This window comes from Sus scrofa, chromosome 4 (assembly GCF_054392235.1).
Source record: "Sus scrofa isolate SSC_HxYL_T2T_F1_AM1 chromosome 4, Sscrofa_HxYL_maternal_Yorkshire_Landrace_v2.0, whole genome shotgun sequence".
Lineage (NCBI taxonomy): Eukaryota > Metazoa > Chordata > Mammalia > Artiodactyla > Suidae > Sus > Sus scrofa.
In genome coordinates this window covers 92501041-92528456 of record NC_139386.1, presented here as the reverse complement: position 1 = coordinate 92528456, position 27416 = coordinate 92501041, and the positions used below count along the sequence as shown (strand labels likewise).

The window sequence follows — 27416 nt, the reverse complement described above, 5'->3', positions numbered from 1 at the left end:
TCAGACTCTTGAAATTTCATTCTTTTACCCACAGTCTTCCCTCTCCTGAGTTTTCCCTAAAGGATGCCAGTCTCTACTCAGTCACCTAAATCAGAATTTTAAAACTCATCATTCTACATATATTCCTCTTCCTCCCCATCTCTCTCCCTCCTCTCTCTCCTTGTCTCTCTTTCCCTCCTTCACCCGCAACCTCCCCCCCTCTCCACATAGATGACTGGTTACCAAGTCCTGTGATTTCTGGTCCCTGAGGACATTTCAAATTTGTCCTCTCTGCTCTGTGTTATTGTCAAGCCCTCATATTTCTCACCTACGTATTGCTTTCTATCTTGTCCCTTATTGATCTATCTTCTACAGCATCTCTAGGGTGAAATTTGAAATAATAAAAATATTTTGGGAGTTCCCCTGGTGGCTCAGCAGGTTAAGGATCTGGCTGTGGCTCTGGTCACTGCTGTGGTGTGGGTTTAGTCCCTGGCCCCAGAACTTCCACATGCCTTGTGTGTGGCAAAAAAAAAAAAAAAAAAAAAAAAGAGAGAGAGAGAGAAAAGAAAAAAGAAAAGAAAAAAATCTTTTGGTATTACTCACCTGCTTTCCTTCCTTTAAAATAAAATTCTGACTCTTCTTGGTCAGATCCCTCCCTACAGAGTCATTTGCAGTGGCTCTACCGTGCTGTGCATTTCCATACCTCTGTGTCTTTTGCCCCTGCCTTGCACTCTGCCTAGAATACCTTCCATGGCCTGCCCCCCACACCCAGTGCCCTCATCTTCACCTACCTTAGCTGGTACCCCTTCTTCAGGTGGTGTTTTCCTCTCTGCCAAGGCTTCTCTAACTTCCACCTGACCTAGATGTTCCTCTTCCGTGGCCCCAAACCCTGAGTAGGTCCTCAGAGATGGCCCAACCTCATGCTGCATCTGTGATTTATGTCTGTTTCCTCCATCAGGCTGGGGAAGCATGGAAAGACCAGGTTTTCTTTATTCATCTTTATGCCCAGTAGATTTCTTTCATATACAGGGCTCTTAACAATTCCTTATTGAATAAATGGATGAAATCAGCATAGTTAGTTACTATTCAATGTATCAGGTCTAGTTTAAGTCAACAGTTAAAAAGCACCACTCCTACCCCTAAGTTTAGTCTTACCACTCCCTGGTTTAATTTGGAATCTATAGTGCCCAATCCCACAAATCTCCTGGTTTTGCCAGATTTTCCTGTCTCCTGGGCGTGTTAATATCAGGAAAATTGCAAACACCGAATTTCCTCCATTGTCAAATAGGACCTGAAAAACACCATTTGCGCTGGGTCCCTCCTCTAGATCTTGCCTTACCTGCCACACTAACAGGCACACACAAAGTCATATCCATCCTTTTAGCTTGACCCTCCTGGTCCTGTCAGATCTGTAACTATATAGGCATACCAAGGAGGTATTGTGAGTTTGGCTTCAGACCACAGCAGTAAAGTAATTATCACAATAAAGTGAGTAGCACAAGGTTTTGGTTTCCCAATGCACATAAAAGTTATGTTTACACTATGCTGTGGTCTGTTAAGTGTACAGTATGATTATATCTAAAAAAATTGTACATCCTTAATTTAAAAATACTTCATTACTTAGAAAATGCTAACTATTATCTGAGTAGACTGTAATCTTTTTGCTAGTGTTGGGTCTTGCCTTAGTGTTGATGGCTGCTGACTGATCAGAGTGGTGGTTGCCATGAAGGTGAGGGCAGATGGGGCAAGTTCTTAAAATAAGGCAGCAACGAAGTTGGCCACATTGATTGAGTCTCCTTTCATAAACAATTTCTCTGTAGCATGAAATGCTGTTTTATAGCATTTTACTCACAGTAGAACTTATTTCAAAACTGGTGTCAATCCTCTCAACTAAGTGTATCAATTAGGTTTATGTAATATTCTGAATCCTTTCTTGTCATTTCAGCAGTCTTCACAGCATCTTTACCAGAAGTAGATTCCATCTCAAAAAACCACTTTCTTTGCTCAGCCATAAGAAGCAATCCCTCCTCTGTTCAAGTTTTATCATGAGATTGCAGCAATTCAGTCACACCTTCAGGCTCCCCTTCCAAGGTCAATTCTCTTGCTGTTTCTATCACATCTGCAGTTACTTCCTCCACTGAAGTCTTGAACCCCTCAAAGTCATCCATGAGGGTTGGAATCAACTTCTTCCAAAGTCCTGTTGACATTTTGGCTTCTTCTCATAAGTAACAAATGTTCTTAATGACTTCCAGAATGGTGAATCCTTTCCAGAAGTTCCCTAATTTATTATACCCAAACCCAAAAGAAGAATCACTATGTATGGCAGCTATAGCCTTAAGATGTGTATTTCTTAAATAATAAGACTTGAGAGTTGAAATTACTCCTTGATCCATGGGCTGCAGAATGGATATTGTGTTAGCTAGCAGGCATGAAAACAATATTAATCTGCTGCACATCTCTATCAGAGCTCTCAGGTGACCAGGTGCGTTGTCAATGAGCAGTAATATTTTGAAAGGAATCCTTTTTCTGAGAGGTGGGCTTAAAATATTCAGTAAGCCATATTGCCAACAGATGTGCTGTCATCCAGGCTTTGCTGTTCCATTTAAAAGAGCACAGGTAGAGTAGATTTAGCATAAATTCTTAAGGGCCCTAGGATTTTTGAAATGGTAAATGAACATTGGCTCTAACTTCAAGTCATCGCTGCAGTAGCCCCTAAGAAGAGCCACCCTATCCTTTGAAGCTTTGAAACCAGGCAGTGACTTCTCCTCCCTAGCTATGAAAGTCCTGATTGGCAGCATCTTTCCAATATAAGGCTGTTTCATCCACTTGGAAAAATGTGTTGTTTAATGTAGACATCTTCATTAAATATCTTAGATGTGTCTTCTGAATAACCTGCCACAGCTTCCACATCAGCACTTACAGCTTCACCTTGCACTTTTTTGTTATGGAGATGGCTTCTTTCCTTAAATCTCATGAACCAACCACTGCTAGCTTCAAGCTTTTCTTCTGCAGCTTCCTAACTTCTCTCAGCCTTCGCAGAATTTAAGAGGGTCAAGGCCTTGCTCTGGGTTAGGCATTCCCAACTTGGCTGACTTTTGCAAGAGGCCTTGCTTTTGGCCTTTTTTGGGGGGCTTTCAAACATACTGTCTTCACTAAGCTTAATCACATCTAGCTTTTGATTTAAAGTGAGAGTCATGCAACTCTTCCTTTCATTCGAACACTTAGAGGCCATTGTATGGTTATCATTTGGCTTAATTTCCACCTTGTGTCTCAGGGAACAGGGAGACCCAAGGAAAGAAGAGGGATGCGAGGAAGGATGGGGGGTGGAGGGAGGGTAGCCCACGAGTGGAGCAGTCAGAACACTCACATTTGTTAAGTTCACTGTTTTATACGGGTACTGTTGATGGTGCTTCTGAACAATTACAATAGTCACATCAAAGATAACTGATCACAGACCACCATAACCAAACGTGAACAGTGACTAATAACAAATAATGCAAAAGTTTGAAGTTTTGTGGGAATTACCAAAATGTGATACAGAGACACAAAGTGAGCCAAATGCTATTGGAAAAAAATGATACTAGTAGACTTGCTTGGTGAGGTTTGCCACAAACCTTCAATTTGTAATAATGCAGTATCTGTGAGGTGCAATAAAATAGAGATGTGTGCACTGATTTCTCTGTTAGCTATATTCAGGTTCTAAGACTCCAAATATGATCATCAAAGAACCTACTGCATGGCCCCAAGTCCCTCAGAAAGCTGCCCCACAGTTGGTGAATCACATACCTCCGCCTTGGTCTGGAACACCACTCGTACAAAGAGAATGGCTAAGAACTCTGTTTTTTAATGACTCCTGCAGAAGCATAGCTGAAACCTGAGAGATTTTTCTGATCCCTTCTAGGCTTCCGGCCTGGGCATCTCCAAACCTTCTGAGTGGGGGCTGCTTAGTTGTCATTATTAGGATCTCCTGGGATGAGAGGCAGCCTCCTCTGACAGCCTATGTCTCTGTTTTGCTCCCCTCTCCATGACATGCTTTCCTTTGTTAATATTTACTGAACACTGTCTGTGTGCCAGATCCTTGGGAAACCTGAATGAAACACATCCTTGGTCTCAAGACCAGAAGGGCACATTTGATAGCAGGTGCTAATGAAGCTCAGTGACCGATGGAGGCCAGTGCTGTGGGAGTACCAGTCCCTCCTGGTGACTGAGGAAATCTGTCCTGCTCCAACCAATGTGCATTTCATTCTGTTCACTCCCCTGTGGGCGGGGAGAACCAGATGCTCAGGTCTCAGCACCATATACCTACTGAGAAGTAGCCATGAGTTATCCATGAGCCCTCCTTCACACAGGGTAAACCTCCTGATTATCAAGAAGGCCACTTCTGGGTGCACGAGGTGGTAGAAGCAACCTGCTCCCTGTACTCCTGCTGGCTGGTTTACACGGGGGCAAAAGAGCTGCTCTGCCAGGTCGTGGTTCAGGGCCCTCCTTTCTGATCCATACCCCTGCAACCTTCAGCAGTCCGTCTCCCAATGCCCAGAGCAGCCAGGAGGAAAATCAAGCACACCGTTTGCTTTCTAAATACTAGGCTTGCTTCCTCAGATGACTCGCATGGGTTTGCATGGGCAGACTTGTTAGAACTATTTGTTCTCTGAGGCAGGCTTGCAAATGACCAAAGCCTGGCTCCTTGAGTTGGCTTTAGGGTTAGGGACTCAACTCTTCATACTTCATACTTATATTAGCTTGTGCAACTTTAAATTGGTGATTGGTCTCTGCAAGCTTTTCAGAAATTTTATCTGAAGACAGTAGTGATGATCCTAATCCCAAATGTATAGAAAAGAGTATTTATTTCCTGGGAAATACCAAGGAATTACCATGTGTTTTCATATAGAGCCCAAGAAAGAGAGAGGAACAGGGAGTGAAAAATAATAAGAAACAGTAGGACTTTCATACATGTGCTGAGCATGTGATCAAAGGCATGGTTACTGCCTTCAGGGGGAAAGGGGCAAATGAGAAATAGACTAGACAAGGTAGAAAACCAGCCACCTGTCTCTCCCCTGCCACTGCTGCCTTCTCCCAGCCCCTCCCCTAGCTTCTGCTCTTGGGGGGACAGTCAGAGTCAGGCTCTGAGGGTGGGTGACTTGACGCTGTGGAGATGGGACCTCAGATCCCCTTGCCTTTACTTTTCAGGCCTGCAACCCTCCCATCCATCGAACTCAGCCTCTAGTGTGTAGTTGCAGGAACTGCAGCCCAGGGAGTGAGGCGATTGACCCCTTGTTTGACAGCCTGTTAGGGGCATGGTGGGGGGAAAGCCCTATATTTGGACCACCCCATTCAGGGTTCTTTCCCTGAGGTGTTTCCACTCCTGAGTTTGGATGGGGTCAAAGTGAGGTGTCACCCCTCTCTTCCAGGGTCCCCACACCCTGTCAGCATAATCAATGTGCCAGTCTGGCAAAGCAGTCACGTCCAAGCTTGAGGAAGTGTTGTCTTTGTTTCTGGATTTTAAAATGATATTAAAATAAAAACATCTTATTGGCTTGGAAATTTAATGGACTCAGGTGAAAATAGGTGAAAATGTTATGAAGCCAGCGGCATCCCCAGGCGAGACACACCTGAGGACTGAAGCGTTGGGAAAGGAGGATGTCATCCTCAGTGTGGCCATTCCCTTCCTCCTCTCTTGTCCCCGCAGGCCGCCAGCTCACTGGAGCCGAGAGGGCCTCCACGGCCACAGCAGAGGAGACGGACATCGACGCTGTTGACGCCCCGCTGCCAGGGAGTGACATCCTGGAATTCAGCCGAGGTGTGACTGACCTTGACGCTGTTGGGAAGGAAGGAGGCTCCCACATAGACTCCAAGGTAGGCAGGAGGTGGCCCACCCAGGTGAGCAGCACATCTGCAGGTACACCACCTCCCGGTGTCACAGCCTCAGTTGCCATCAGTCACCTCTTAGCCCCTGCCCGGTCGGCTTTAGAGTGAGGTGCCCCCCCCCGCTCCCGCTACACACCCCACAGTAGTGCTTGTGGAGCATGGTTTACTTCCTTCAAGAGGGGCCTGACTTCCAGAGATTCAGTTCCCACGTGTTGGCACTGGACGCGGCTGCCAGTCAGGATGCCACAGAGCTCATTCCCGGCCTGTGTCACCCTCCAAGGTCCCATCAGCACTCAATCCCCTTCTTCTCACTGGGAGCTCCGCCCCTGATGGCCTCTCATCCCTTCATGATACCTGTAGCAGGCTAGTCCTTGCACAGCATGACGTGGTCCCCAGGGGCTTAGCTGACAGGGCAGAGGGAATTTGGGCTTCCTCTGCCGGCCTAGTGATTGTGTGCCTTTGAGGCTCCTGGGAAGGCTGGGAATTGGCCCATCGGAGGTAAAAAATGGCAAGACCACCTCAGGCATTGTCCACCCTAACTTTGTATCTTACCGGTGAGATGATGGGCACCCCAAGGAGTTCCTGATATGATCCAGGTTAAGGACTTGAAACCGTATTCCAGCCTGAAGACAAACCAACAACCCCTACCCCCAACACATGCAGAGAAGGAAAATCCAACAAATTGCCTTTCCCTTAGATTCCCTGTCATTCCCTGAATCATGGGTGTTTGTCTTTCCCCATCATGTAGTGCCTTTTCTCAGGTGGAGGTCAGTAGGCCACTTCATCAGAAGGAATAGCCTGTTGGGTGTGAAGGGCTGTACAGTTCCAGATGGTCTGCCTGATGCTTGCTTTGGTTCCCAGTTTGTACTCTGCAGGGGGCACAGTGTCCTGTTGTTGGGTGCCTTCCTCTTACATATCTGAAGAAGGCCCAGCTGCAGAGCAGCCAGAAATAAAACCCAGCCCTGAATTCTCTGGATCACAGAAGCTGACTTAGTGAAGGTGTCTGACTTCCAGGAGGGAGGAGGGAATGGAGCCTGCTTTTCCCTGTCAGAGAGGGAATTTCTCCATCCACTGTTTGAGGGTTCAGACTGTCTCACTATGAGCAGAGGTGGTGCTGACCCAGAGCACCTGCCTCATATAGCTGCTTCTTCGGGTGGCCAACCCAGAAGAGCCCTCTGGATCCTGGAGGAGGGAGCCCTCAGGGCACCGCAGAGTAAAGGTGGAAGTGGCCTCCTTCTTGCTTTCATAGTAAGGATGGCTGTCCTCCATAGAAATAGATGCCTCTAAGTCCAGAGCCTCAAGAAACTCAACAAGAGGTATATTTGGAAGCTGTGGGCAAGAGGTGGGATGGTATCAGCTGCCTCACCTCCCATCACATCACATCAGTTACTCACGTGTCCAGATAGGGTTTTCTTTTTTCTTTTTTTTAAATTTTTTTAATGATTTAAAAAATTTTTTCCATTATAACTGGTTTATAGTGTTCTGTCAATTTCCCGCTATGCAGCAAAGTAACCCAGTCACACTTATATACATGCATTCTTTTTCTCACATTATCCTCCATTATGCTCCATCACAAGTGACTAGAGTGTCCAGTGCTACACAGCAGATCTCATTGCTTACCCATTCCAAATGCAATAGTTTGCATCTATTAACCCCAGATTCCCAGTCCATCCCTCTCCCTCCCCCCTCCCTCCCCTTCAGCAACCACAAGTCTGTCCTCCAAGATCATGAGTTTCTTTTCTGCGGAAAGGTTTATTTTGTGCTGTATATTAGATTCCAGATATAAGTGATATCATAAGTATTTGTCTTTCTCGTTCTGACTTAAATTCACTTAGTGTGAGAGTCTCTAGTTCCATCCATGTTGCTGCAAAGGGCATTATTTTGTTCTTTTTTATGGCTGAACAGTATTCATATATACATCTTCTTAATCCATTCGTCTGTTGATGGACATTTAGGTTTGTTTCCATGTCTTGGCTATTGTGAATAGTGCTGCATTGAACATGCGGGTGCATATGTCTTTTTCAAGGAAAGTTTTGTCCGGATATATGCCCAAGAGTGGGATTGCTGTGTCATATGGTATTTCTAGATTTCGTTTTCTGAGGTACCTCCATACTGTTTTCCATAGTGGTTGTACCAATTTATATTCCCACCAACAGTATAGGAGGGTTCCCTTTTCTCCACACACTCTCCAGCATTTATTTGTGCAGATAGGGTTTTCAGACTCTGATCCCAGCCCAGGCAATGCTATCATTGCCTCTGGGGGATTCTGCCCATATTCCCATTGATGATGCAGCATTTCCAGCTCTTGGTTATGAATGGGCTATTTTGCCCCACCCTGGTACAAGCCGAATGCATCAAAGAAAAACAGTGGCTCCTAACTATGGCACCTGCCCAAGTCATGCCCTCTCTACTCTTCTCCTCCAGGTCTCGCCCCTCCCCCAGGAGCCCATGCTGACAGCCTCGCCCCGGATGCTCCTCCCCTCTTCTTCCTCAAAGCCCCTGGGCACGGGCACTGGCACGCCGCTGTCCACCCACCACCAGATGCAGCTCCTCCAGCAGCTCCTCCAGCAGCAGCAGCAGCAGACGCAAGTGGCTGTGGCCCAGGTTCTCCTCAGCCTCCTCCCTACTTCGCAGGCTCCACTCTCATGGGCTTGACGCGCCTTCCCTAGCGAGGGGCACAGGGCAGGTTTAAAACCTAGGGAGCTATAAGGGTTGGCTCATGCTCTCAGATCATTGCTTGTTGGGGAATAGGGAAGCTGGGGAGGGGAGAGAATGGGGGATACGGTTGAAATGGGAAGGAACGTTTTGGTTTCTTGTGTATCCCCTGCTCTGAGTTGGGCTTGGCTGGCTTGGCTGGATGTTGAACTTACTAAGGAACAAGACGCACATAATTTCACCCTTCCTTTCCTGCCTTCCTTTCCTGGTATTTGGGGTGGGGTGGGGTGCCTTTGGATTCAGGGCAGAAGTGACTTTGTGATAGCATTCCCCAAAGAATTTTCAAGTATGAATTTGTGCCCAACATCCTTGCAGAGGCTTCCATCCTGGAAATCTTGTCCTTGCAGGTTTCCATGCCTCTGTTAGTCATCTACTCATTCCAGGCAAGATTCAATACCATGCTGGCCTTGGAGTTCATTGCAATGGGATTTAACTTACAGGGACTTCCGTTAGTATTTGAGCCATAGTGAGAAGAATCAGCTTAGATTTCAGGAGCCACGAGCTGTTTGAGCCCTGAGGACCTCTTGGGCTGCTGCTTTATAAAGGAGGGATGATGAGATTTCCCTGCTGCTTTTAGTAAGGATCCCTTCTGATTGCTTTCTCCAAAGGGCATTGCTGTCCACGTCTTCCTTGGAACTTATGAGTCTGAGCTTCGTCTTCTCTATGGGCAGTTAGGGAGTGGTTAAGACACGATCATTTGTTCCATTTAAAGGCTGAATCCCGGAGTAGGGGTCAGACAAGATTAGGGCCTGGGTGGGTCGATGAAGACAATGAGAAGAGTGGGGCCCCTAGGGTTTGGGGGGTTGGTGAGAGATCGGGAAGGCAGCTCTGTGCACCAGCATTCTACATCGGCTTACCTAGACTAACCTCTGAGATTTTCTGCGTTCTGGAATGAGAACAAGAGAAGGCTTATCTAAGGAGCGCTTATGGATCCTCCTCATTTCTTCTCCTTCTCGTCTCATGACCCTCAGGTGAAGCTGTCCTTTCCAACACACACACACCCTGAGGGAGTATCCAGCAGCCTAACCAAAACGATGCAATGGCTCTGGTCTCGAAAAGACCTTATAACCATCTCACGCTGACCTGAGCCTGAGGCCTGGCCTCATGGGTGCCTTTTGCAGCCAGGTTTTAAGAGAGTACAATCAGTCAGGCACAGCTCCCAAGTGATTTGAGCCTTTTTAAAAAATCCTGACCAGGAATCAAAAGGATATGTGTTGATGCTAGGAGGATTTGCAGGTGTTCCCGAACAGCAACAGGAGGAGGCATGTCATTAAATGCCTTCTTATATTTGGGGGAAAAATTGCCTTTTATCAAATAACAGAATTCATCCCTTCAGTTAATAATGGTGTGGCAGTCCTGAGAATCCCCTCCTCCTGAGAGTGGTAGCTGACAGGAGCACAAAGCACGAATGCTCCAGCACAGGGCCATTCGGCAACTCACATCATTTCCAAAAGTTTCCCATTGAATACAAATCCATTCTCAACTACGATACTTTTCTCTTTCCGCATATCAATTGCCAAGTAATTATTATTTACCCAGGAATGGGCTTGATGCATATTCATGATGAATATAATCAGAGAGGCATTTGAATTTGGAGTTACTGCTAGATACTAAAGAGAGACTATTTGCACAACACGTGTTATCTGCACAACAAAAAGAGAGTTGTGGCAGTCGAAGGGTACGCTCAGTCCACAAAGCCTCAAGACCTGGAAGTTTATCTTGGGTCTCCCACCATCAGGATGAAGCTCTAAGAATGGTTCTCTGGTCCAGAATCAAGCATCTCTCTCATTGAGACATCATGGCCCTGGACCTATTTTAATTGCCTCTCTCCCAGAGGTCAGTGCAGCTGGGGGTCCGGGGTGGGGGGAGCATGGTGCTTGCAGTTCCTTGAAGAGCCTCTCTCAGTCCCAGCCACTTCCCCAAGCCTCTCCCACATTTGGAGTCTGTTGATAGTAGCTTGTGGTACCCTGGTTGAGTCTCAGTTCAAGCAGGCCACTGGAGTGCATTCCAAACTGAGGGGATGGCTTTGGGTAGGGTCTTAGACTTCTAAAATCTTCAGATCAGACAGGACCTTGAGGTCAGCAGACAGCTTCCTGAGCCGACTCCTCTACTCTGTCTTGCCGTCCTCACCGGCAGTCTCTTCAGTTTGCACCTTCTTTGCTGCCCAGGAATTCAGCAGAGATATTGTTGTACCTCTCAACTGGCTTTCATCTCCTGATTCTGTTGTAGACCAGCCTTCAGTTGCAGGTTTCTCTGCACATTTCTCTCCTTCTCTCTTTGTAGCATTTGATCCAAAGACCTTTAATTAGCCTCCCTATCTTTGAGTAGAAACAATTAGATATATAGGTAGATCAATAGGTGAGTTTCTTGGCATCTTTCATGCATTTAAAATAGATCAAATCTAGCAACTTGGTTTCTCTATACAATGCCAAGTACGAGGTCAGCCTGTACTTGTTCTGTCAGACTCTATGGCCATTAAACTGCAAGGTTTCTGTCTTTCTTTGTTAAACTACCAGCAGTCCCCAGAATTCCAATGGATAATACTGTGACCTCAGCACTTTATTTTCTTTTGCGCTGGGACCATCCAAGTCCTCCTCTGTGGCCCCTGAGAAGGGCTAAGGATAAAGACAGAGTTTCTTGTAAACAGGTGCACTCTTGGGGTCCCTTGTTGCATAATGTGCCCCTCCCCCATCTATTCTCACAGGCCATTCTGGTTCCACTGTTATCACTGGGGCTGAGCTTAGATCTCCTTCATGGTGTTCTGACTTGGTCTAAGACCTCAAGACCTCTCCCAACCTCTCCCTCAGTTGGTTCAGAGCTGGTCTAGAACGGGCCGGGCCTGGCCTTAAAGGTACCCAGACAAAGGTGTGGCTCAGCGGACTCTCAAGCATTTCTAAGTTAGTGTAAATAGTGAACCCCAAGCCCTTCAGACCACTTTCCCAACCCAGCATGTGGCTTGCCTGGCTGCACTAGCTTCCTGCTTTTAGATGAACCAGAAGCTCAAGGGTGCGAATGAGACTCTAGCCAAGCCTTGAACCAAAACTGGGATGTAGTTGTCACCCGCATGGCCACGCGCTGGGCCCGCATAGCTCCAGAATTGATCTGGGCGCTGTGGCTGATCGGCAGCATTTAAGTAGGCCAGGTCCCTTCACTGTTTACCAATTCCCGGCCTAGCTCATGGGAAAAATGTTAGTACAGCTCAGTACTGCTGTTGAAAGATTTCTTCTCTACCTGTTGCCTCTTGCACTTGTTCTGAAACAAGTGATTGGTTACTTATGCTTCGCAATTGTGTATGCCATAGTTCGTTAGAGGAACAGCGCTAAAAACCCTCTGCACCCCCACCAAGGCCCTAGATTTAGCATCTGTCCTCATGGCTTCTCCCAGTCCCCAGCAGCCTGGGTGCACTGCCCACGTCCCTGCCTTGTGCATGCTGAGACAGCGCCTCCTGCCTCTGCTTGTGTGTCTGGTGGGGGGGGGGGGGGGGCAAATCGCTCTGGTTCTCTCCACTGCCATTTCCATGTGCCTGCTGCTCCCTAACTTCAGCCTGGCCCTGCCCCCACTTCTCATGGAGGAGCTGGAGTCCAGGCAAGTAGGCTGGAGAGCCAGTGGGCAGTGGTGTGGTATTGCTGGGTGGGTTGAGGGTGGGTGTCCGAGCGTTGTGAACTGGCACAGAGCTGGAGGGTGCAGGGTCAGACTCATGCTTGTAGAGCTGTGGCAGGAAGGCAGGACTGGGCACTGCGCTCCAGGCGTGGCCCTCCCACTGACTTAGTCTGTGACCGGAACGGTCGTTGGCGGGGACCACATAGCTCCAGAAAGGCGAAGCCAACTCCTGCCTTTTCAGAAATTAATGTGGCCTACCTTTGCGAAAGGTGTTTGATGCTTTAAAAGAAGAGTGTGCTGAATACAAATAAGTCCCATCTGGTAGGGAGGAGGTGGTGGTATCTGCTCCCGCTGAACGATGGAGGAAGCGAGCACACGGCTGTAGCCGACTGCCCAAGCCAAGGCTGAAAATAATGCGGCCTCATTTCAGTACTTCCAAGCCAGACCCACATATGCAAAACGCAGGGATTATTAAATTGCCCCAAATCTAAAGGAAGTTCGGGCTGTTTTGTCCCATCGTGGCCCAGTTTGGGCTCCCTGGCGGTGCAGACTGCTGCTGTGAGAGGCCTGAGCCTTGTGCCTGCAGCCACTGTTGTTGCTGCAGGAGCAGAAGGGCTCATTAGTGCTGGTTTTAGGAGGCAGCAGCAGCATGTGCTTTCACATTCCCAGGGTTTGAAAACACCTGAAATGTTATAACTCTGCATTTGCAACACTAAAATTCTCATGTAATCTGGCACCAGGAACACTCAAATACAACATTTTTTTCTCATGGCACTGAGTGCCTGGGGATCTGTGATGAAAGTATTTGACTCAAGGGTCATCTTTTATGTATCGCTGGTACCTCCACCACTGGAATGGTTGCCTGCAAAGGAATCTTCCAACTTTTTTTCCTGCTTCTGCAGGAGGGAAGTTCTCTTTTGTCCCCAATCTTAATTCTCTGACTTCCCAGTGGAAATCTAGGAATGTTCTTCACTGAGCCTTTAGCAAATAGCCCCTGGTACTGACCACTACATCCACTTAGATGCAGAATCATACATTGTCCGAGGAGCCCTTAGCTAACCCTTGCAGTTGAAAGATGGAGAAGGTGAGGTCCAGGTACCCATGGTTGCAGAGCGAGTAACCAACAGACTCGAGCATTCTAGCTCCTGGTGCAGTGCTCTCAAATGGCCTGTTCTGTTGGAATGTTTGGATGTGGGATTCAGGCACGTGAGTCTATGTTCATGTGTGCAGGGATCCTTCCATAGATGCCACTTAACGGTGGGCAGGATTCTCTGCTTTGTTTACATGTATTGACAGCTCTGTTCCACATTTCTGCTTAATGTTTCTGTCTTGTTCTGAAGAAAATAGAAAATGGATAATTAGCAATTCTGCATGCACAGTCCCTTCCTTTCAATGATACTCTTAGCTGGAACTAGTCACATCCCTCACAGATGGAAGGTTAAGGTTGGTCCTTCCTCTGAGGGCACTGTCCCCACACTAATTGTCCTGTTTCTCAGAACCAACAGGATGGGGGGACTCGTGGGGAAACAATCTCCATGCCTCAGTTTCCAGGGAGAGGCGTTAATAGCCACCCACCACCTAAAATATCGTTGCCACTTCTTTCCCTGTTCTCACCCCTCTTCTTAGTTTATTTGAGGCAGCAGATGAGGCTGATGTCTGGACCAAAGTATTGATTCTGTCCTTAGCAGCGCCCGGTGGAGGACAGACTTACTTTAGATTCCTTAGGCATCCTTCCCCCGGGGAGAAAGTTAGGCCTAACCTTGGGAGCCGCTAATGGAAAGTGGCAACTAATCTCATTAGCGGCTCCACTTAGAAGCAGAGCCAACTGCAAGGTCAGGTCCTCAAATCTGGGCGGGGAGGAAGCAGCTGCTGCAGCCAAGAGTGTGCTTTCGGAGTGCTGGCTGCTGAGAGGGGCAGACACTGGGCTGGCAGGTCCCTTGGTCAGGCTTGGCCAGACTGTGGCGTGGTTGTGGTCTTTTCCACCCTGATAGAATATGAATCTCTTTGGAGCAGACCGCTCTTCAGAAACCCAGAGCATGTGTTGTCTGAGCCCAAGAATCAGTTCTTCCAGCTCCTTCCTTCTCCGCTCTGGCTCCTGCTTCCACCTGTCCCACTCTCAGCACCCTGACTCTATGTCTTTAACCGCAACATGTTTTTGGTTCAAGAAAACCCTCTTTCTCACAGGCTGCTTTGGTCTAGGCCACCAAATTCATCAGCTCCCCTTATGCAGGAACCTTCAGATACACCCGGCCCCTCCCCCATCTCTTTATCCACTTCTTAGCACAAAAATCATGTATGTGTGAATATTGTTGTTGCTTTGTGACTCAGTGTCTTCAAGCCAGGGTCCTGATGGAGTCGCCCCACTTCTCCTCCACTGAACTGTATCCCTATACTCAGATTTTACACCACGAGCAGACCCTACCAACCCCTGCCCTTGTGGGGTGTGCCATTGCCAGCTGCTCTACCGTGAGAAAGTGACATTGGTGAGGGTCCCCTTCCTCCCACAGAGGGGGGGGGCGCCATAAGCTGTTCCCCTCAGCCCTGCCGGGGTTGTGGTTGAGGCCCTGTTATTAGTCAGTAAACCGACCTCTGCTGGGTGTGCAGCATGCTTCCAGGTGCCCTGGGAAATAAAAAGGGAATGTAAGATCAGGGAAGGAAGCTGACACACACCTACAGATATGGAGAAAAAGACTTGATTCCGACCACCTCACTACGTTAGGGCACGTGGTGGGCTTCCTCTCATTATGTTTGGGTATGAGGAAGGGGAGAGGAGAGATTGTATGGGGGTTCACTGTGACACTTCTTAGCTGATGGGTCACCATGTCAGTTTTTGGTTTTGTGTTTTAAAAGACAAGACGAGAAAAAGGCACCTGCCTGAACATGGCAGTGATGTATTAGCTGTTAGAGGAGTTCTGACAGGGATGGTGGGGGCAGGGTCTGGGCACGACTCTTTCCTACCTCTTGGTCTTGGTGAGCGGCTCTGAGTGGTTCATGGGTGATACATCCCAGCCCCAGCTTCTTTTGGCTTCACCTCCAAATTACAAGCCCCAGGGCCCCTTTTTGCCCAGGAAGGGCTTCTTCATCTTGAACTGAACCTGGAAGGCATCTCTGGTCCCAGCCGACGATCAGCGACTCTTGTTTGCATTCACGTCCCTCTCTTCTCTCTGTCCTGTCTCCTCGCTGTCTCCTCTGCCACCTCCTTTCTGCAGGTTCACTTGCTGAAGGACCAGCTGGCTGCTGAGGCTGCGGCGCGGCTGGAGGCCCAGGCTCGCGTGCACCAGCTCCTGCTGCAGAACAAGGACATGCTCCAGCACATCTCCCTCCTGGTCAAGCAGGTGCAGGAGCTGGAGCTGAAGCTGTCAGGACAGAACGCCAGTAAGCAAGGGCCCCACCTCCCTCTGTGGAGGCTCTGAAACCATGTGTTCTCTTCCCCAAAGCTTTTGGTGCTTTACTGGACCCCTGCCCTGCCCTTGTATTCCAACAGAAAACAAAGGCAGCTTTGTCCCGCCCATATATTTCATGGAATTATAAAATGACAGAGCCAGGGAGGGTCTTGGCTGCCTTCTAGCCTCATGCCCAGGTTGACCTTGAATGTCCCCCGGTGCCACCACCACATGTTCATCCAGCCTCTCCTTGATGGGGGCCCAGGCTTTCTATCCCTAAGGCTACCCATTTCTTTCTCAAAGGGCTTTTCTAGTTGAAATATACTGAGCACCTATTGTGAGTCATGCTCTCTGTGAGCTCTGCAGGAGACAGCAATCTGTGAAGTAGTTTACTTCCTCTGCACTGTCTGTCTCACAACTCAGTAGCATGGAAAAGGCTGGTAGCAGTGTATCTACTGAATGGATAAAGCAGAGGAGTAACCGTGGCCAACTAGCTCTGCTGGTCAGTGGCAGAGGTCGCCTGGCTCCCAGCCTGGATGTCTGCTTCTGCACCCAGCCCCCTCCAGGCTGCACTGGGAAGTAAGCATGTCTCCACACCTTCCTCCTGAGCTTATCCATGGGTTGTCTGCTGCTCCAAGTGCGTTTTCCGTGGGTTGTCTGCCTGCTCTAAGTGTGTGTTGGCTGTGGATCAACACATATCTATTGATCACCTGTGGTAGCACAAATTGTGATGGGATGTCATATATATATGCATTATCTCATTTAATCCCTGTAGTGAGAGATGATGTACCCATTTTACGAATGAGGAAACAGACTCAGTTAAGTAACAAGCTCAAGGTTACAGGACTAGCAAGATTAGTCATAGGAGCCAAAATTCAAACCCAGGTCAAATTATAAAACAAATGCTTTCCCTATTATAGCAGTAGTTCTCCCAAACCATCCTATGAGCTTTTTAAAAAATGGGTATTCCCAGATCCAACCCACAGAGATTTTGTATTGGTAGATCTGGGGCAGGGCTGATAACTCTATTTTTTTTTTCTGTTTTTTTTTTTTTTTTTTTTCTTTTTGGGGCCACACCTGTGGCATTTGGAGGTTCCCAGGCTAGGGGTCTAATTGAAGGTGTAGCTGCTGGCTCAGCAAAATCCAAGCTGAGTCTGTGACCTACATCACAGCTCAGAGCAACACCAGATCCTTAACCCACTGAGTGAAGCCAGGGATCAAACCTGCATCCTCATGGATACTAGTCAGATTTGTTAACTGCTGAGCCACGATGGGAGCTCCTGATAACTCTGTTTTTTAAGTGGCCCAAAGATATGGATTGGGAACCACTATACTTCATCACTCTGGAAGCCTCTTTGGTTTTTTTATTTTATTTGTTTATTGAGGCCCTGTTGTATTCTAATTAATGCCACTTCACAAGCTTGCACTAAACATTACCACGTGCTTTTAACACAGCCCTTCAATTTGTACCTTTTTCATACCACACACCCCATTCAAGGCATTCACTGACCTCCCCAGCCAGCCATCAGGTTATCCTCATCCAGCCCTTACTGCCTTCCCCAGCTCTTTCCCTCCAGTGTCCTGCTGGGTGGGGTGGAAGGAAGGGAAGAAGTGCCCGAGACACAGCCCCTTGAGGAGCCCCGGGATGCTTCCAAACCAGCCACCTAGCTAATGTGGCCCCTCCCCCTCGTCTCTGCCTCCAGTGGGCTCCCAGGACAGCTTGCTGGAGATCACCTTCCGCTCCGGAGCCCTGCCCGTGCTCTGCGACCCCACGACCCCGAAGCCAGAGGACCTGCACTCTCCGCCCCTGGGCGCAGGCTTGGCCGACTTCGCCCACCCGGCGGGCAGCCCCTTAGGTAGGCGCGATTGCTTGGTGAAGCTGGAGTGCTTCCGCTTTCTCCCGCCCGAGGACACCCCACCCCCTGCTCAGGGCGAGCCGCTCCTGGGCAGCCTGGAGCTCATCAAGTTCCGGGAGTCAGGCATCGCCTCGGAGTACGAGTCCAACACGGACGAGAGCGAGGAACGCGACTCGTGGTCCCAGGAAGAGCTGCCCCGGCTGCTGAACGTCCTGCAGAGGCAGGAGCTGGGCGATAGCCTGGATGATGAGATTGCCGTGTAGGTGCCTCGAGGTCAGGATTTGGAGGCAGCGGATGAGGTGTGGAGGTGCCGAGTCAGGCTGTGACCGGAAATGGGGTGTGGGCCTCTGGCTAATGCGTGGTGCTGAGGATACCTAGGGGCCCAGAAGCGTTTCCAGTGTCAGGAAAGGATTAGGATTTTGCTTAGGTGGGTCAAGTGGGGGAGAAAGTGGATTCCCAGAGATGAATCAGCTCTTTCATACTTGTGTCAACTGGGGGGTGGCCATGGCTTTGGGAGAGGGTCCCTCTTGAGGACCACCAGGCTGCTGAAGGACCTGCTCCCCACTTGCTGCACCATCAGGCTCCCCTGCTTGGCATGTCATGCCCTAGTAGCCCCCTCACTCTCCCCACTTCTGTGGTCCCGACAATGAAGGGAAGCCATTGGTACCTTCTTAGGTACTTTGTGTTTGGATGTCAGGATGCTACCAGTTGCCTAACTCTCCTCTGACCTTCGTGGGAGGAATTCCTTCGCCCAGTTGTAGAGGTTGAATTCTCTAGGCTCAAAGATAGTTAGTCCTTTCAGGGTGAGTGTGGCATTGGGATGTGTCACATTGGATAAGCTTTCAGATGAATTGGATCTGAACATTTTCCAAACTAGCTGAGCATCAGGTGTTGCTGCAGAGGGAAATTAGGAGTTATTCTCATTCAGGCCCATACTATGAAGGCCCGTGGGGAGGACAGTCTCTTTGCTGCCACAGATCACTTAAGTCTGATTCCTCAGTGTGGATGCTGTGCCCACCTCCTGCCTGCAAGCCCGGCTCATCCGCATGGAGGCTGGAAAGCTGCCCTCTCTGTCCTGTGTCCTGCCTCAGGGGCTGGGCCAGCTGAAGCTTTTGTAGAAATCTTGCCTCTATCAACTTCTCAGAGACCCAGAGTCCCCCAGCCTTACCTCTCAATCTGTTCTCCCCACTGGGCAGTCGTGGTCAGTTTTTACTGCAAAAAAAGAAAAAAATGTAGCTGAGATTGTTTAAGTCCACTCTTCAGAATCACTGCCACTTAAGTCAGGGACCAAAGGCACATTGCCCTTGACCAGACTCTCTGTGGGTATGTGCCTCGAGCACACCTGTAAAAGGTGCCAAATGCAATTCTCTTTTACCATCGGGCCTTGCCTAGAGATTACTACCTGGTACAATGGGCTGATTGGGGCAGTAAGGGCAAGCATACTTGTCCTTGGCTCCAGTAAGGCTGTAAGTGGCTGTTAACAGATTTAAAGATGCCTGGAGAGAGAGTGGAGATGTGCTAGTGTCTTGTGTTTGGGGAAATAAGTCTTCATCCTGTACAACAAGCTACACACCCAGACTGCAGTATTATTTGAGGATCAACTGGTAAGGATGTGGTTGCCCCAAAATGGAGTGCTGCAAGCCTAACTTGGCTTTATAAAATACAGAAATGAAAGTGCAGATTTTTTTCTTATAGGTGCAGTTGGATTTCTTCTAGACCAAGAAGTCCAAATTAAAGGAAATAAATGCAGCTTTATGTTAGCCTTCCATGGTTCATGAGGGTGTCAGTGGAATGTGATGCGTGTGTGTGTGTGCACGCGCGCGTGCATGTGTGCTTGTATAGACACGTGTGAAGGAAGTTATATACGTGTGCATAGGCTTGTGAGAAGTGACCAGAGAGAAGAGAGTGAGAATCTCCAGGGTGTTTGAGTCACCAGGTTTGTATTCTTTTCTAAATGTGTGTTTAGTTGGAGAGGGGTGGTTCTGTTTATTTTTTTATACTATCTAATGCATCATTGGAAGTAGGTCCAGATACATGAGGGAAGGAAGAACCACGAAATCAAAGGAGAGAGGTCAGGAGTCCAGTTTGACTGAGCCTAGCTAGCTTACAAAACCTGAACCTGGGCTTCCTTGAGTGTGGGACCTCTAAAGCTCTTTAGAATTTGGGAGGTTCAGGGGACTGGAAGGTCTGGCTTCTCCAGGCCCACTGCCTAGAAGCAGGGTCTGAGGACAAAACCAGAGGTCAGTGGACCAGGCGTTTGGACTGTGTTAGGAGAAGACTTCTTGGAGACTGGGTGGGGAGATAGTTTGTAAAAGGGGGTCTTGAGAAGCTTTCAGAAGGAAAGAAGAAAGGAGATGGAGGAGAGATTGAAGAATTGGAGAAACTGTGGTTTCCACCTGCCTCGGCCCCATCCTTTTCCCCATCTCAGGCTCTCCCTGGAGCCTTGATTTGTGTGCTAACCTCCTCCTTAGTGTGACCCAAACCAGCGCACACTGGCTGTGTGGAGATGAAGGAGACAAAGGACAGATCTAGGGGCCTTGAAGGGTCACCAGCCACGGGACAGGAAAGGGAACGTTGCAGACCTGAGTTCTGAGCGATGTCACCCTGTCTTCTCCTTGCTTCTTGCTCTGCTAACTCAACTCCTGCCCTCCTCTTTTTCATCCTCCTACTCTGCCCCATATGGAGGACACGTGGACACCAGGGCCACCTCCCTTACTGTACCTGCCCCGGCCTCTCCCAGGTGCCAGCAGACTCTTGGGCACATGAGGCTCCCACAGTTGCGGAGCCAGGAAAGAATTTCTCTGCACAGGATGGACTGTCTATCGGGATTGACAATTATATTCCTGCTTACACCAATGCTGTCTATAAAGCCTCTTCATAGCCTCACTTCTCTCAACTGCTCTTGTTTCAGGGTTGTATTCCTTTTATTTTCTCTTTGCCTGACTGCTTCTTCCCACCCTGCCCCCTACTCCTGAGCCCTCTACTTCCTAAAACTGCGTGGCACTAACTCTGTTGGATCAACTCTCTGGGAAAAGATTCTGGTCATGTAAGTGCACTTACTCCCTGGATGTTGTCACTAGTCGAGTGGCTTTTGCTAAATAAATCTTTCTTATTTCTAAAAGCTTTTCCATTGTCTTTTCTTGCTTCTTCTATCCTACCTGCTCCTTCTCTCCCCTCCACTTCACCCCACTTCCCAAGCCCTGTGGCATCAGCTCTGTGACGCAGGGTTCCCGAGGGTGTGGTGTTTAGAAAGAACTCACGTGTTTCCCTCGGGGAGGGGAGGAGGGGGAGGAGGGTGGTGCCTTTAGTGGCAGTTTATCCAGGCCAGCCTTGCAGGATCAGTCTACACCAGTGGTTCTTATCTGGAGGCGATTTTGCTCCCGCAAGGGATGGATGTTTGGCAGTGTCTGGAGACATTGCTGTTTGTCACAACTCAGAATGATGCTATTGGCACATTGTGGTTGGAAACCAGGGGTGTTGCCAAATTTGACAGTGCTCAGAACACTCCCCACAACCAAGAGTTATCCAGCCCCAAATGTCAGCAAGGCCTAGGCTCTACCCATTCTTCCCCCCAACCCCAGATGCTCCCAAACCCAGATCTTTTCAGATTCCAAACATCATGGGAATATATTGGCGGCAGCAGCAAATTTTGAGTGCTTGAAAAAGTACACCATTTTAAGATAATTAAGATCATAAAGGTTATAAAATTTCATTGAATCCTGACTAAATGTCTGAAATATGTAGTGGGGAGGATTCTGAATGGGCCCATTCCAAGAACATCCATACTGGAGCCAAAGCAGGCTTCTTCCCACACCTGTCCGGAAGGATTATGGTGTCGCTGCAGCACAGCTCAGCAGAGGAGGCCTGACCCATCAGCAGGGAGTAGAAATGGAAGGGGAGGAGGAATGCTGGCAAAGGGGGATGTTAGCGGAATAAGGAGCTGCAGGATCTCGCAAAACCAACATCATGGAAACCAGGCTACTTTGGCCAGAACCTGTAGCCATTTTGAAGGCAGAGGTTTTGTTAAACCTGATAACTTCGTTAGGCCAGGCCCAAAGGAAAGTTTGGAGGGTCGGATCAACCACGTTCACCTGCCCTCTGCCCTTTTCTGGCTTCATGAACTGAAGTAAGCCTTATTGTCTCCTTCGTAAAGTGAGGATACAGTACACCACAGAAAGCTCTAATGAAGAATAAATGAGGTGGCATTTTTAAAGAACTCAGCAGAGTTCCTGGCAGTGGCCTGGGGCACAGTACCATTTACCTCCTAATTAACTGAGAGGGAGGCTTTGCCTGTGCTGGTTAGTAAATGTGCTGGGTGCCTTTTCTGCTGGGCTGAAACTTGACTCAGAACTCTGTACTGCAAAAGCTACTGGGGACATAATGACACTACATTAAATGTGAAGGGTGGAATGTACCTTGTCCTGAGGGATAGAGCACTACTTTCCAGCACCTGTCAGGTCATGATTAGCACATGCTCTGGCCCTTGGGCTCAGTCCTAGACCAACCTCGGAATGGCTTGCCTTCTTTTTTTTAACTGTGTTCTGTGCCCATGATATGGATGCCCTGGTGGAGGGAGCGAGGGCTGGGCACAGGGGGTGAGACCAGGTGAGGAGTGCATGAAGGCTTTCCTGGTTCTCCCATGGACCATGCTGAGACCAGGAGCAGCCTCAGGTCCACCCCAAGTCCTCCCCGCCCCCTTGTACTCCCTCAGGTGCCCCATCAAGGGGTACATGTGCACAGCGATGGTAAGGAGCAGCCTCTGAGGGCTCAGGTGGCTTTTCCATTTAGGGAAGCAGGAGGTCAGAGTGAGGACTAAGACTTGCCAGAGCTTCTCACCCACTCCCTCAGGGAACCGGATGCTGGAGCAGTGGACCAATGTCAGAGCTGCTTTCAGACCACCCTACGCCTGAGTGGGCAGGTGGGACTCTGCTTGCCTTCGCTCCTAGGTCAAGGAGACTCTGGGACTCTGGGTAGATGGAGGGTGGAGAAGGAGCCGGGGTGGGGAGCAGGGGATGGGGTGTGGGGCTGGAAGTGATCTCACAGCCCGGGACTGGGCCACGGGGGAGTTAGAGCCCAGCCTCTTTCTCACAAAAGAACTACAAGTCATAGTTTAGCCAGACAGTCATAAGCAGAGGCAGCACTGCTGAACCACAGAGTGGGGCTTTTGGGAAGATACTATATGACTGCTGGAACTGTACCCCAACCCAGTGCCAACCAGTGGGAAGGCAAAGACTGGGGGAGGGTTGGTGCCAGTGTCCCTGAAAGAAAGTGGTCCCTTGCAGTGAAGGGGCCCACTGAGTCATTAGGGGGATGAAGTGAGAGGTAAATAAGACCATCAAGCATTAAGCTCTTTTTTTTTAAAACCACCTAATGGGCTAAACAAATGTTCTTGCTGCACCCCCCAATGCTCATCCATTTTTCTGGGTTAGAATTGGCTGTGAAATTAGCTTGGAAATGGAATGAGGATCAGGGCTGTGTCCTGGGACACTTCTCGGTAACAGGAAGCAGTATTTTCATGTTCACCTGGGCTTTCTGACATGACTCAACATGGCCATGTAAAGACGTGCCCTGGGTCATATGTGATGAGAATGGGCCCCAGCCCTACTTGCCTCTTTTGTTTAGGGCATGTTCCCCCACCCGCCCGTTGTGAAGATCTAGCATCTAAGATGCTCAAACTGTGCAGAGATTCTGCCTGTGGAACCGTCCCCTACTCCCTCAGCGTGAGCTTAGCCCTATTTGCCTCTTTTCTGTCTTATACGTAGGGCACATTGTCCTCCCTGTGGCACCCCTCAGAAGATCTCATATCTAAGATGCCCAAACTGTGCAGAGACTCTGCTGGTGGAACCTTCTCCAGGCCAACAGGAAAGGGCATTCAACCCTTCTTCCTCTCCCATCATGCAAGGCAGGGACCAATCACAGAGGGACCGACAGGAAGGCCAGCATCTTAGAGGGGGTGGTTCTCATTGTTCAGCTGCATCAGAATCTCCCAGAGGGAAGGGCAGTTGGAACACAGATTTTGGGGCCCACTCCCAGAGTTGTGATTCAGTAGGTCTGAAGTTTGTGATGCAGTAGGTCTGAGAGGGGTCTGAGAATTTCATTTCTAGCAAATTCCCAGGGGATGCTGACACCGCTGATCTGGGCACCTCACTTTGAAAAACCACCGTTTCAGAGGATATCCTCAAACTTCAGGTATTGTCTTTTAAAAGCATCGGGGGGGGGGGTGTTGGAAGGAGGCAGGGAGGTGGGCCTAGTGTTGCTGGGCAAGTGGTAGCAGCAGGGGAATGGGATGGGGACACAGGGACTGGGAAGGACAAAGTGGTACAGGGTGGCCTCAGACTTCACAGAAGGCTGTCACTAACTTTGGTTTATTGACATCTCTCTAGAGATAAATAAGCAGCAGCCCCTCTTTACCTGAAGTGTCCACCAGCAAGACAGCTGCCGACACGCTACTTGAAGGCCTGGCAGCTGCCTGAGGAGAGCCTGTCTCCTGGCCGGGCCTTCTGCTCCTTGCCCCAGAGGGTTTTGAGCTTGCGGTAGTACACCTTGCAGCTGAAGCCCTCCTTGAAGCCCCCCTTGATGTGGCTCTTGAGCGAGTGCAGCGTCGGGTACATGCGGCAGCAGGCTGCACACTTGTAGCCGCTCTGCTGGACAGGGTGCCACCTGGAGGCTATGAGGATATCCTGGGATGTGATGTAGTCCATGGAGTTCAGGCCGTGCCTGGATTTCTTGGTGGCCTCTCGGAGGCAGACGTTCTCTGGGGAGGAAGAGGACGAGCAGATGCTCTCAGCCATGTCCTCCAGAAGGCAGTTGTCCCCCCTGCCCTCGTCCCGCTGCACCTCTGGGAAGCTGTAGGTCTCCAGGTGGCTCTCTTTGTCCGTGCACACAAAGTAGCTGTAAGGGGAGAACCAGGGCCGGTAGATGGTGCAGTTCCGCCTCAGCTGCTCCCCGTTCTGGGGGTCCCCCAAGATGCAGTCTGCAAAGGAAACGGCTGGGTCTGAGCCAGGCAGGGAGTGTGGAGGCTGGGGGTGGCTGGAGGCTGGGCAGAGAAGCAGAAAGGCAAGAAGGTGGGTACTCAGGCATGACCTCAGGTCTCTGCTGCCCCACCTTAAGTGCAGGTCTGAGAGCAGGCAGAGGATGGGGCAGGGAGAACAGTCTCTAAGACATTCTTTCCTGCTCTTTGCTTTTCTGCCAGTACAAATGGCAGTTTGATCTCTGGGTAGAGACTCCCTCTTCAGCCACTCACTAAACCTTGGCATTTATCATGTGTGTCCCTCCCTGGAGACACCTTCCCTCTGCCGCCTCTAAGGATGGACCCAGGTGGTTCAGCAGACATTTAGACCTCTGGCCTCTGATAGCCCTTCTTTCTGCCACCAATGCTTGTAGTCGTTTTTCCAGCCTCACTGTCTGTCTGCCTGTAACAGCCCACTCAAGCAGGAGCTGCTCTTCCACACCAGCCTGAGAGACAGGAGAGGAGGAGCAAGAGGCCTCCATAAGACCTGCAGGTCTCTGCTAAAGGAAGCACCAGACAGGAGACTGCAGGGGGAAAGGCAGCTCGTGGTCTTGGGGGCAGGCACCCTCCTCTCAGGGAGCAGCCCCTGCCCCCAGCCTCTCACATGTGCCACCAGAGTCAGAGGACACCTCACCTGGTGAGAGCACGCTGTTGTGCACCCCATGCTGGAGACTGCTGCCTTGGTACTGGGGCAGCAGGGCCTGAGCGGGGCTGGACACCTCAGTGGGGAACACAGTCTTTGCAATGTCTGGGTTATAGAAGAAACACTCTGTTCAGCTGAGCAAAGTTGGGAGTCCTCTTCTTGAGACCACTTGCCCCCCCTCCCCCGCCCACCCCCAGACATACCTAGAGGTTCACCCTTGGTTCTTTAAGGCACTGCAAATCTAAAGCCAAATGATGAATTTTCTTGCACTCAGATTGGCAACGCTATTCTGGATGCCCCCCCTGGGGAATCCCAAATGGGGTGTGGTTTCCCCTGAGACTCGGGAAAGATTCTTTGCAGAGCAGAATTTCCGATATGGACCAGATCACAGCTTTCTGCCTGGCCCACCCCTCTTTTGATCCTCCTACAGCTCGTGTGTGGGTGTGGGTGTGGGTGTGGGTGTCTGTGGCTGTCTTTACTCTGCATTGCAGCCTTTAGGTCCCTCCAGGGCTCAGGGGAGGGAAGTCTGGTCATGGGCCTAGTAGCTGTGTTCCAGGATCCCTTTCAAGGATGAGAAGCCAGTTTCTCCAACTGAAACACCTCCCACCCACAGCCGGAGTATTGAGTTGGACCCTAGCTGCCTGATGGCTGCTAACACTTGGATTAAAAAGCTGCCTTGCCTCACATCCCAGAGCAGTAGCTGTGTTCAGTGTGGGAAACGTGTAGATTAGGTGTCCTGTGTATAGGCAGATGCTTGTTTAGGACAACTACTCCACAGAGCAGTACCTCTCAAACTTCAATGTGTACTGGAATCACATGGTGATCTTGTTAAAACAGATTTTGATTCAGCGGGTCTGGGGTAGGGCCTGAAATTCTGCATTTCTTTCTTTTTCTTTTTCTTTTTTTCTCCCCACCTGAAGCGTGTGGAAGTTCTCAGGCTTGGGACTGACCCCAAGCCACAGTAGTGATAATGCCAAATCCTTAACCACTAGCCCACCAGGGAACTCCGAAGATTCTGCATTTCCAAAAAGCACCCAGATAATGCTGATGTTGCCAGTCCATGGATTGTGCTTTGACTAGCAAGTTCTCAGAGCATTCAGTTGTATTCCATGGTGGGCTCATCAGTTACCCCAACTTTTAGTTCCCCCTACTGAAGAATTGATAAATCTGGATCTTCTCCAGCTTGTCAAAACAGGACTAAAACTAGTATCTGGTCCTTACATAGATAAACTGTACCCTTGAGATTTCATGTAGATTCAGAGAGGAAAAAAAAAAAACCTTGACAACAAATGTTTCCCCCATCCTTCCCTTGCAAGAAATTAATAAACAGCAGGAACTACTTACCATGTATGCAGCATTTTGAAAAATTACTTTCTCCCCATGTGTAATTTGAGTTTCTCACTAAATCGTGGTCCTGTAACATGATCTGGTAGAGTACTCAATTAAAAGCTTCCAAAACACCACATTTTTGTGGCCCTAGTGGCACCAGAGTTTACCTGGCAAGCTGGTGGCACGTGAGGACATAATATCAGGAAAAGTGCTCAGGACAGAGGAAGAGATTCGAGGTCCAGAAATGCTGAGGAGTGAGAAGTTCTCCATATTCTGACAACCGTAGGGTATGAAGAGCACACACCTGCTCCCAAGAGGCTGGTTGGGTTGTCTAGACGATAAACATTCTGAGCACAGTTGACATCACAAGAAGGCCACATGATTCCACTCACCAGCGAGGTTATCCCTCTCATGGATGCATGGGTTCTACTGCAAGCAAGACAAAAAACTTTTAAAGATATTTTTTGGCTTGTCCTTCCTCAGTGACCTGTTATGATTGGGAATTCCCGGAGAGAATAAGGAATATAGTAGAGGTGTGATGATTTCTCTGTGTGCCCCCCTCTTTAGGGTCACTTTTCCTTGTCATTGCTGTCACCACTCCCAGCCCCGGGGTTCTCTCTCCTCTCTGAATGACCTCCTTGCTTTCTTTTTCATCTGCCCCACCTCTGTCACCAAATGTTCTTTGTTGTTTTGCTTTAGTTTCTTTTTGGGGGGTGGGGGGGGAACTATAGTTTTTACATTTTTCTTTGGAAATAATTTCAAACTGATAAAAAGTTGCAAGAATAAAATGAGTACACAGAGACTATTCATGCACCCTGTATCCAGATTTTCCTATTGTTAACGTATTTTCACTCCATTCGCATTATCGATTTCCTCCCTCCCTGTCTCTGGGTATACATTTTTTTTTTCCAGAGACAGTTTGAAGGTAAGTTACAAACATAATGTCCTTTGGTGCCTAAATACTTCAATGTGTACTTCCTAAGAATAGGGACCAGACACTGTTTTAAATGGTTAGTGCTGCCTATTTTTAGCAAATG

At 49.1% G+C, this 27416-nt stretch overlaps 2 protein-coding genes across 4 annotated transcripts in view; one reads left to right on the top strand and one right to left on the bottom strand.

The window, feature by feature from the left end:
• Positions 1–20513, top strand: part of NOS1AP (nitric oxide synthase 1 adaptor protein) — a 315689-nt gene extending 295176 nt beyond the window's left edge. The window contains 4 exon segments of the mRNA NM_001435327.1: positions 5666–5832; positions 8269–8448; positions 15369–15534; positions 17246–20513. Coding sequence (NP_001422256.1) covers positions 5666–5832; positions 8269–8448; positions 15369–15534; positions 17246–17661 — 929 coding nt within the window. The 3' untranslated portion in view covers positions 17662–20513.
• A 3234-nt stretch (positions 20514–23747) lies between these two features.
• On the bottom strand, positions 23748–26743 carry SPATA46 (spermatogenesis associated 46). 3 transcript variants are annotated; one of them, XM_005663153.4, is made up of 3 exons: positions 26547–26743; positions 25042–25155; positions 23748–24371 (listed from the first exon to the last, which is right to left on the bottom strand). In XM_005663153.4, the coding sequence occupies exons 1-3, from the start codon at positions 26647–26649 to the stop codon at positions 23845–23847; spliced, it is 744 nt and encodes a 247-aa protein (XP_005663210.1). In that variant the 5' UTR covers positions 26650–26743; the 3' UTR covers positions 23748–23844. The 3 variants fall into 3 exon arrangements, with proteins under 3 accessions (XP_005663210.1, XP_084878686.1, XP_084878687.1); XM_085022560.1 differs by having other exon boundaries at positions 26395–26711; XM_085022561.1 differs by lacking the exon at positions 25042–25155 and having other exon boundaries at positions 26395–26711.
• Positions 26744–27416: the final 673 nt, after the last annotated feature.